The sequence below is a fragment of the Sesamum indicum genome, linkage group LG2, assembly GCF_000512975.1.
Source record: "Sesamum indicum cultivar Zhongzhi No. 13 linkage group LG2, S_indicum_v1.0, whole genome shotgun sequence".
In the NCBI taxonomy this organism is placed as follows: Eukaryota; Viridiplantae; Streptophyta; class Magnoliopsida; order Lamiales; family Pedaliaceae; genus Sesamum; species Sesamum indicum.
The window spans coordinates 10,078,164-10,089,821 of NC_026146.1; the positions used below are offsets into that span (position 1 = coordinate 10,078,164).

The following is an 11,658-nucleotide window of genomic DNA, read 5'->3' on the forward strand; positions in this document are numbered from 1 at the left end:
TCGTCTCATTATGGGTAAACAAGAGAGAGATTAGAGAGAGTTTGTTTTTGATAAATAAGAGATTTTGTAGGATTAAACGAACCTCTTGATTTATGTGAATTAGTTTTTCGTGGTTAGGTCTTAATTTTTTGTAATTATCAATCAATTATAAGAATCATGCTCGTTGTATTTGCGCAAATGCTATGCTCCGTAACCAATTTTTTCGGTGTCACCCTTATTTTTTTATTAAAGAAAGATAGATATAAATGGTCAAGTAATGGTGTGACTTTCCTTTCGAGTCTATGATGCATAATCTCACATTGAAAAACATATATTTGCTGGTTGGATTTATAGCGGGTCGAATCAGCCCAATCTCGATCGATTTAGTTCGAATTAGCTCGAAAAAATTTGGCTTAGGATCAGTTTAATACTGCTCATGGTCAAGCTGTCTGGGCGGTCCTGAGCCTTTAAATGGCCTCAAATGAATTTATTTTTAAACTCAGATCCCAATCATGGACAAGCCTGGTTGAGGTCGTGGTCCTGAGCCTTGCTCAAATCAGGCCTGATTCATGGGCTTATTTTGTTTTTATATTGTATGAAATTGAATCTTTTGAATAGTAACTTAAATTTATTATTGTTTTTAAATAAATTGATAAATTAAATCAAACAAATGTTTATAGCTAGAAAAAAAAATTAGTTAAAACTACACAAAGCAAATAATAATTTGACTAGAAAGCTTAATAATAAAACTAGATAATTACATGCCAAAAAAGATTTAAAATAAACTTTAATTGAAAAAATAAAAAACTATTAATGAATTAATATATTAAAAATTTAAAAGTAAAACAATAAAGATGTAAGTTTTAGAGTTTCAAAAATTAATAACCTAGTTCTGTAGTTAACTTAGAAAATAAAATAAAAATTACATACCATGCATTAATGATCTATACTAATATATAAGAGAATATATTTTTCTCTCACAAACGGCAATTATGATGCCGCGATATCAATTTTATTGTTATGCCAATAAGTAGGTGTGTTCATCAAAATCGTATGACCGCCCCAACAGATTGGCCCAAACAGCACCGCTCCACAATTAGCGGGTTAAGGATGGTTTGGGTTGGTCATGAACTAGTAAAAAAAAGACGGCATTTTAACAATGGGGTTTGATTTTATATTTATATAGACTGCGTTCCATCACAATAATAATAATAAACCATAAAAGTCACCCCAACCCACCCAAACCCAATGAGATCGCAAAGTGCGATTTTGATAATTATCGGGTTGAATTTGGATTAAGTTTTATAAAAATCGCAAACATTGGGTTGGCAAAAAAATTACCAACCCCATCCCCCCCAGACCCCCCCCCCCCCCCCCCAAGTTTATTTTTTTTTATTCTTTGTTGCTTTCTTCCTTTATTTATTTTATTTTTTTTTAAATGTGATATGTTGGTTTATATGTGTTTTTTGTTATCATAATATATTTTAAAATATGAAATGTTATTTATTATATGGATGTAGAAACAGCATGCCACGATAGCTAGTACAAAAAAAATATCTTTTTCTCTCACAAATGATGGTTATGATACCACAATACCAATTTTATTGTTATATTAATAATACCCCTCAGTAGATTTATTTTTGTTTTTTCTTTTGTTGCTTTATTTATTTCTTTTTTCTTTTTTTTTAAAAAAAAAAGAATGTGATGTGTTATATACATATATATTGTTATTATTCATAATATATTTTAAAATATGAAATATTATTTATTATACACACGCATAAATAATATGTCATGATGGCTAGTTTTTTAAAAAAAAAAAAAAAACTTAACCCAATTGGACTAGCCCACTAGCTCAGACCAAGCCCAGCCTAGGATTAGACAGTCTTGAGCCAGTCCCAAATATTGATAACTGAAACCAACTCAGGACCAATTCAGTCCTAATCAGGTCTGAGTAAAAAAAAATTATTTTTTTATTAAATTAATCTAATCCTAGATTGGGTCAGTCTGCGCATCTTGATGTGCTGGAGGTTCAAGACCCATTCGGTTAGTGGATAATTTATATTATATTTAGTGCTCATTTAAATTATTTATTAGTTGAGAGATTATTAAAACAACAATTTTTATTGATAAAACATATAATAGATAAAATATTTTCAAACATATTTATTCTTACATAAAATGATCATTTCTATAAGATTTTGTATCCACCACATTCAATTTATGCACATCTAAAATTATTCTCAATTTTTGGCATAGAAAAACACTCAATTTGGTAAAAAAAAATATTTCATAATTGGCTGATTTATTGACTTAAAGTATTTTCAGTAATAATTTCAATTTTATTGCCCACTTGCAAAAGCCCATTAAGGTCCAAAATCAAATTTCTCCTACACGGCCCGAAAATGTCTTCCACTTTGTACAAGAGCGTATTCCATCCCTTTATTACACATTGAATTTGCAACTAATTGAAAAAAATCATTACTACACCATACTTCAATATGATTGAGAATTGAGAACTTGTCCAAAATGAGCTGTAAATTCAGCTAATAAATTAATAAAAACCAATGTGCGAAAATTTTTATGCAAGAGAAAAAAAATATTTAATCAAATCACGTAATTTTTTTTACAGTGAATAAATAATTTAAACATCCATAACGAGCAATGAGATATGCAATGGCCAATAGTGACAAGTGATGGTGGTGGCCGGTGGGCAATACACGAGACCACCCAACTAGAGCACTTGGTATGTAGAGATGACAATGGGTTGAGTTCTGAATTTTTAAAATTTGAGATTGACCAGTTAAGATATTTTCGAATGTGGGACCAGGCTCGATGGGTTGGACCCACTAAACCTGATTAGAATTTTAAAAATATCAAGAAATATATTTTTAAATAATAATACTAATTTAACCTGATAGATATTAGATAGAATTATTATTGAAAGATTCATTTTTTTATATAAATTTTTATGTGTATATTTTAAACTCGAAAATATTAAAAACTTTCAATTTATATGTTACTTATGGATATAGCAAAACTTATAGCTATTTTAAAGCATTGTTTTCATGGCTAAAAGTACTAAGTTTAAGTATAAATAAAATATAAAAAAAAAAAAAAACTTCGAGCTCGAGATCCTATGAAATATATCCATCTTAACCACCCAATCGCATACCGACACATGGAACTCAACCTCAATCCAAAACAGTTAGATCGTTCGTATCCAATTGTGTTAAGTACAATTTACCCCTTATATTAATGAAAAAGTGCAAAAAAACCTTTCTAAAAAACAAAGTGTAATTACCCCCTTGCGATTTAAAAAATGATACAATTTACCTCCCTCCGTAAAATTTCACAAGGGGGTAAAGTACATTATTTTTTAAATCACAAGGGGGTATATTGAATTTTATTTTTTTATAGGGATTTTTTTGCATTTTTCTATTAACTAGGGGTTAATTGTATTTTATCCTTATCTTTTTTTTGTGAAAGTAATAGAGATGTACTTTTAGTCTTTTGCCAAAGAAAGTGAAAAAGTAATTTTGAAGAATAAGATATTGATAAAGACAATTTAAGTAGTTGGACATGTTGACTTGTTGGATTTTAATGTTGACTCAGACGTGTTTCTTACAACATCGATTAATCCACCTCAGTGGTTATTACTCCCATGAAAATTAAGGTTGGCCAAATTTAAGGTAGGTAAGTTGAATAGTAAAAATTCTTGTGCAAATTAGATTTAGTCGAATCAAATCAATTTTATAGTAAGCACGACACATTTATTATGTGATTGTTCACTTTTCTTGAATTGTATATTAATAACACTGCAAATATATTATACTTATTATATAATTAATTTAGATTTGACCAAATTCAATTTGAATTAGATGTGCAGTTGGAAACCAAACACCAGACCGATATTCTCGTTGGAATATGTAGTTGTCTTGTTCCCTACATTAATTTTGTAGCCACACACTTTTATAGATTTCCTCTTCTTTATTGCATCTCATTTTCTACATACATCACTAGTTATTAACACTGTGTCAAGATACGATTGATCAAATACGGTCAAAATCAATACATTGAATATTTATTTAAATGGTCACATTATTTGAAGTGTTACATTTTCTCAATAAATCTATTTAATTCAAACATAATAATAGTTACTATTATTAACTGCAACGTGCAAAATAAAAACGCCTAAACTTAATTTATTTTTAATATAAATAAATAAATCCAAAATGGCTATATATAGGAGGTTGGTAGTATTTATTTGAATCATATACATTAATATAGGCATAAAAATAATAAGGGAAATAATTACAATTTTCTTGTATGAGGTTTAGTTTAATTATACGTAAACTACATGTGATTTGGGGAATTACATCTAGCACTTTTAAGGTTTGCTTTCGTCTAACAAATAAGTCATCTATTTAGTCAAAATTTACTGAATTTGCTAATATTAACAAGAAAACTGAATGAAAATTAATATTTACCATCGATTGACTTATTACTAACTTATTGTAGGTCAAACAATTTTTTTCGAACTAAACTACCCTTATAACGGTAAATATATACCACCTCACATGTATTAACGCGTGAAGATGGATGAGGATAATTTGATCATAAAAAGATTTATTGACCGGCAATATGTCAGTAATAAGTCAATCAGAGTCAAATGTAGATTTTTTTTCGATTTTTTTTGTAATATCAGCAAATTCGATAAATTTTAACTAACGAAAGAATTTATTTGTTAGACGGCAGCAAAACTCAAGATACTAGATATAATTTTTTAAATTATAAAAAAAATTATATATAATTACACTAAATTTAAAGGAGAAGAAGTGTAATTATACCAAATATTAAAAACTAAAAACATGCAACCAACTTCAAAAGGTTTGCAAAGCTCAAAAGTCAAAAGTCACTTTTACAGGTGAGATTCTTGGATGGCCTACTCATTAGGCCTCAATCAATGAGTTGGTTGCCGTTTTTTAAATATTTGAAAGTTTATAAGATGTTAAAAAATATTTGATAATTTTTCATAAAATTATACTTATTTAAAAATAAGACGTTCGAAATTTATTTTAGAATAAATAAAGATTTATTTACTTATTTTACAAATTTTAACAAACTCTTTTATCAGTTGTAAATACGTAATTATTGACGTTTTATAAACTCTGTAATCTTATTTTATTCGAACATTTCAAGAATTTATTTTTAAATAAAATATAAAATTTTATAAATTTTTTTGGTATTTTATAAGCTTTTCAAATATTTTATTTAGGAGCTTATAAGTTTTATAAAATTATTTGATATTTTTTTGAATAAATAACTTATAAGATCTCAATATAAAATATTTAGGATCTTATAATTTTTTTTAAAGCTCTTTAATACAAAAGTGTTCTCACTATTTTGTTAATATTTAACTTTATTCTTCGTATAATTGACGGGTTTTTTCCAAAGCAAAAATATCCATTTATAACATGATTTTAAATTCTAATAATCTTATAGCTTTTTCGGTTATTATTACGATATATATGAAGAACTTATTACACCAAACACTATTAACATCTTACAATTGATCTGACATCTTATTTATTTCAAACACCTTAAAATTTTGTTTCTAAAATAACAGTTAATATTTTTAAACTTTTAAAATATTGTATTATGATGCAGGAACTTATAAGATGTTTAGCCGAAGATCCTTTGGATCTCAATAAAACCTTGGGTAAATTATAACGATCTCTCCTGAAATTTAGCATAATTACGAATACCCCTCATTATTTAAAAATTACCAATACCTCCTAATTTTAAGGGTCATCTAACAATTAACTCAATCTGTTAGTCTCTGTTAGGTTTTCATCCATTTTTATAGTGAACTAATCAAAATGCCCTTGTGAACTAAGAACTATAATTTTATTTATTTTTTAGACTAAGTGGTTGTACTTTTTCAAAATTTTCCCTCCACCCTGTTCGATATTTTTATAATTTTTTATTTTTTCTAAAAAAAGGAAAAAAAATTATATTGAAGCCACAATTAACAATTTCATAGCTCCATTTAAAAATTATATAATTTCGTTAAACATCAAATGGGTATTTATAATTTTTCAAACAACAAAAAAGTATTTATAATTGTACCAAACTTAATAAAATTTCATGGTAATTTAGCCAATTTTAGCCAAGCCACCCTAAACATATATGTATTGATGTTATCTTTTAAGCATAACCTAAATAGCAATAATTAGGGTACGGAGCAGAAATTTCTTGAAATTTGGCAATAAATTAGGTTTGTAAATTGTAATAATTATACAGTAATAGGGACAAATGCATTTTTGTCCTCAAATATAATTACTAATGCGACTTTGGTTCTCAAATAATTTAAGGTTGTAATTTTATTTCTCAAATTTTTACTTTTTTGGCACTTTTGGTCCTTCCATTAACTTTTCCATTAAATTTAATGAAAATTTCATTGAAAGTGAAAAAAATTGTTATTTTTCTCCCGTTTTGTGGTGTTTTTTAAGTTGTAATCTAATGCACTGATTTTTTTTTCTTTTTTCTTTCTTTTTTCAAATTTCAAATGAAAATAAATCAAAAAATGCATTTGAGGACCAAATTGCAACCAAAAATGTAAAAAAAGTTAAAACTTAAGGACCAAAATTGCAATTTTAAATTAGTTGAGGACCAAAATTACATTAATAACTATATTTAAGGACCAAAAATAAATTAATCTCAATAATAATATATCAAACACTTGAGCTATGGTAGAAGCCATTAATAGCTCATTTGCTGACAATGTCGCTCAACTAACATAGTGTCTATTAACATAAGAGCTACTCAATAGTGAATTTCCCATTCTCTCCTCTCCAAACCCACAAATTTACATTGCAAAGTCAAAAAAATAAAAATAAAAAAAATCCTAAGTTTTTAAAAATAAGTTGAATAAAAGAACATTAGAAAGTTTTCCTAAATGCATTATATATTATTATTATTTAAAATGTGATTAAATAAGTGTACTAAATAATATATAAATCTATCAAATAGAGGAATAGGGTAGGCGCTATCGATCCGTGTGTTCCGAGTTGAATGACCAACACTATTCTAACTGCAAAAAAGAGTAGAGTGAGCTGGTCTACTGCTCCTATATGCCCTATATGAGTTCATAGCTTGAGCTCGGACTTGTAGCTATTGCAGTTATTGAGTTAGGCACTGCAAAAATATTGTGCATTTTTTTCTTAAAATTATATATTTCGAGTAATACTTAAAATAGTTGTACTATTTACATCTATTAACTAGGAGGGACGTATCGTAATTATCATTAATTGATGTATTATGTGTGGACTAAAATATTCTCAAATATACTTATGGTTGTTTGCAAGTATTTATTATAAATGCGTACAAGCTTTTTGCTGGAAATAAGTTGATAAAAGTGTTTTTGGTTTATTTTGAATTGTCTAATTTTAAGGCAAAAGCTATAAAAACTTTCTATCGACTTTTGTAATTTATTAGTAAAACTGTAATGATTAAGTTGATTTTTCGAATACTACGACTTCAACTGCTGTTTAATTTACAATTTTTTTTAAAATTTATTTTCGTCACACAAATAATAGTTATTACAGGCACTCTTTTATTTTTCCATTATTTTTTTAAAATTAACTAAATGCGAATGATTCTTTATTTATATGTATTTAAAAAATAATTTATTTTACTAATTTTAAATTATGTATATGTATCGAGAATGCTTCAATTGCGGTTAAAATTTAAAAACTAGTGAAATAGCTCCTGTGTTGTCAAAGTAACAACAGCAGGGGCAAGAAAGTAATTTCACAAGAGGCGATATGTGGACCCTTGCTTACATGGGAGAAACCCAGTGGTATGCAAGGAGGCGAACAAAGATTCAATCTCGAGAAATGCTGATATAAATTACAATATGATATTGATATGCATGAGATTGAGAGGAGACATGAGTCGCGGTCTCTTCAGACAGAGGGTAAAGAGATATAGGGGGGGAAGGGAAGGGGGTGTAGTTATAGAGACACACTCAGATGTATCTATATATCCGTTTGACATGCATTTGCATTTGCATGTACTTGTCTGTGTGATATAAAAGAGGGAAAAGATATTGGAATTTCCATCAATTTTCTCTTTCAATCTCCGGAAACCCCGAAGATTAGTTAAAGATCCATTTTTCATTGTTGTTTCCGTCTCTTTTTTTCTTTGTTGCTTCAATTTCGAACATCATTAGTGTTTCTTGTTTTCAGGAAATTTTGATAATTTCTTGACTTTGGGCTCTATTTTTGTATAAATTAGCTTAAAGATCCCAACTTTATCGCTCTGTAGTTTGGTTTAAATTATAAATTTTTAAAAATAAATAAATGGCGAATGCATCTGGGCTGTTGAGTCCAGCGGTTGCGCCCAGTGTGAGGAGGAGATTGAATCCACCTATAGGCGTTTTTCAATCTGGGTCTTGGTTCTCTGAGGGTGTTTCCAGGAGAATAGTGTGTTCCAGCACTGTTCAGGGTGCAGAGAAGCTTTCCCCTTCTAAATCTGGAGTGCCCAGGTGATTTGTTCTTCGGAAAGATTTAATCTTTATTTGTTTATTTCATTTTTATTTTGTGGGTTTTGTTTTTCTGTTGCTGGTATGCTTTATGTTTAGAGAATTTGAAAGTGTTTGAAAACTGTGATTTGCAAGATGAATGGGTTTTTGATTTAATTATTTCAATGTGCATTTCTTCATTTTTAGTTTTGAGTTTATTGCTGATGTTTTTTAACTGTAGACACTTCACTGTGATTGCTGGATGAATGGTGTTTTCATGTTATTATTGCATTTTGGTGTTTATGAAAATCTCTTGATGTGTATTTGGATTGGGGTAGTTTCTTGTAATTAATTTGTTTAATGTAATAAATAAGAGTGGAGCTTTGGCTGTTCAACTGTTAGCAGTGCCAATCTTGCCAGACGGTTTGAGTGCTTGGAAGAAGGATTAAGACACATATTCAATTGCTTTGCTCGTTTAACACAACAAGGGATCATAGGAGAGGAAGTACTATCCTGAATTAGAGTTATAATTAGGTGCTGCATGAATCGAATTACCTTCAACCCCTCTGTGTTAATGCATTGCCGTAAAAATTTAGGCAATCTGTGAGACTAGAAAGTTACCACTAAAGTTGCCTGTTATTTTCCCTTTTTGGTCGTTTTTCTATAATGCAGTCAGTTATGGCCTGCAAAAGGGAATTGTCAATAGATCATAATGTTTGTTTGTCCAATGGCGGAGAAACATTTTGAATAAGTTCATTTCTCTGGCAAGGACTATTACACGGCCTTGCATCTTCCTAAATTTGCTCCCAGTATTGGTTAACAATTAACAACAATAATAATAGAATTTAAATTTTACATGTCGTGCGTTGTACCATAATTGACTCCTTTTATGAATCTTTGATGTTAATTGAGCGCTGTCTTTAATTTTCTTATAGCACATTTGAATCAACAAACCCATGGATATAAATAATAATCATAGCAATAGGTGAGAGAAATTATGAGAATGCTTGGACGTCTCTTTCAAGAAGACATGCAATTTTTTATTGAAAGTTTTATTTGTTATCTTAGTATACCCTGACATACTGTTTTGGGATAATAGGAGGCTAGCTTGTTAACCAAGTTTCTTCACTCAGCACCTATGCATGTTAAATCGCAAGTAAATGAGAATGTTATTAGTTTATAGATATGGAGTCAATTCTCAAACCGTTGCCTAAATCTTGCCTCTTCTTTATGTGGGTTGGTGATGCAAAACCTTCTTTTTCTGATACCGTTCTTCATCTAACATATATCTGTAAGTCTCTACAGTGTATCACTCCTTCAAAATGTACAATCATATCATCAGTCTATTGGTTTATCCTAAATTGGATGGACACCTCTTTTAATTATAGTTCAACCTTCTTTTCTACAGGACTATTAAGCTTAATTATGCTTCCGACTCATTTCGAATAACAAATTAAAATTAATGTAGGCTTGTCAGCAGAGGCTGCAAGTTAGTTGGATGTGGCTCTGCAGTGCCACGTCTTCAGATATCCAATGATGATCTCTCGAAAATCGTCGACACTTCTGATGAATGGATATCTGTTCGAACTGGAATTCGAAATCGAAGAATACTTTCTGGTGAGTTTATCTTTGAAGTTCATGCTGGCGTTGTTTTCATGTGCAATATGGTGTTCCCAAAACTTGATTTAAAGGCAAGACTAAGAATTTAGGTTTTTGAATCTTTTTATGTTTGCTGTGATAATTATCCTTGGTAGAATATTCTAGAATGGTCAACTTTGATTATGGATCCCCATTGGTATATTGATGTTAGTTTTAGTGTTAGTACTGGTTATATTCGTCATCCTGTGGCTCAAAGTTGTTTTCATTTTGTGCAAATGTCCTGTAAGTTATGGGGCTGTCGGAGTCCATAGCTATACATTCTTGACACTCTACTTTACGTTCATTTTCCCTTGATACACTTGTCTGAACTCTGGGGAGGTAATCTTTTCCACCTTAAAATTCCTTTCTTCTGTAATTTAGGATAATAGTTGGAATTATAGCAGGATGCAAAAACCTATGCCTCATAGTTGATAGACGTCATATTTGGAAAATCATTAACTATCTCCACTTGATTTTAGGCAAAAACGAGCAATCAAAGTTGCAGATACCACTGGGGTCCTCTAATTTTCCAAATAATTGAAAACTATGGTTGCAGCACATTTTAAGGAGTTCTCTGAAACTCTAATTATTCTTCAGCGGACCCTGTTACCGCTCATGTCTACGGAACAAGTGTAAAGACACGAGCTTGGACATGGCATAGCCCACTTTTACATAAAGTGCGTAAACGAATTATGAGACGGGATGGATTCAACAAATCCAGAGATCATAAGGGGATACTAAGCTGTGGATGAGCCCGTTCTCTACTCCTCATTCTGGTTATTTTGACCTTTTCATGTTTCCTTTGAACCCAGAAGATTCTCATGCTATAGTCAACCAATATTTCTGGCCCCCCCCCCCCTCAAGTATACATAACATGTCATGGTCACATGATGTGTCATTGGCTTATTCTCAAGACGTAATTCATACGTTTAGAAAGTGCATTTCCACATGAGCAAGCTCTTATCTGACTCATGTCTGACATGTATAATTCTGAACCTAAGAGTCTTGCCATGCTTCCCAGGCCCATGTTGAATCTTGTGTGAAATTTGTGTTGTGTTTAAGTCCAGCTGCCTAATAATCATCATCGGCTAGACCTAGACATACTGAATGTCATGTAGTGGCAGATTCCAGAACTCTGGATGCTGTATATATGTTTTAACAACCACATCTTCAGTCCCAATTACCTGTATTACGTATCGATAGGTTGTCGGGGGCATGGGTGTTGTTATACATATGGCCCAAAACCCGGAAGCCCAAACTTACAAGCCCACAACCCACTTGGAGGCCCACCCGACTACCCGATCCAACCCGACTACCCGACCCGATTATCCCACTTATATACCCTCTTCTCTCTAAACCCTAATCAGATATTTCTCTCTCTCTCCCCTCTCTTCTCCCTCACTCCGCCGACTCACTTTCTCTCTCCCTTCTTGCCGGTTACCGTATGGCGGTTAGAATCGCCACCGTCCGGCGGTTTTCTGAAGCCAATCTAATGGCTTCAAGAAAACCCCCAA

General features: G+C 30.7%; 1 protein-coding gene across 1 annotated transcript in view; it reads left to right on the forward strand.

Annotated features, from left to right (window-relative positions):
- The window catches only part of LOC105155690 (3-oxoacyl-[acyl-carrier-protein] synthase 3 A, chloroplastic), an 11,871-nt gene continuing 8,121 nt past the window's right edge, over positions 7,909 to 11,658 (forward strand). Inside the window, exons 1-2 of the mRNA XM_011071610.2 lie at positions 7,909 to 8,530; positions 9,975 to 10,123. Of these exons, the coding sequence (XP_011069912.1) occupies positions 8,346 to 8,530; positions 9,975 to 10,123 (334 nt within the window). The 5' untranslated portion in view covers positions 7,909 to 8,345. The remainder of the gene's footprint in view (positions 8,531 to 9,974; positions 10,124 to 11,658) is intronic.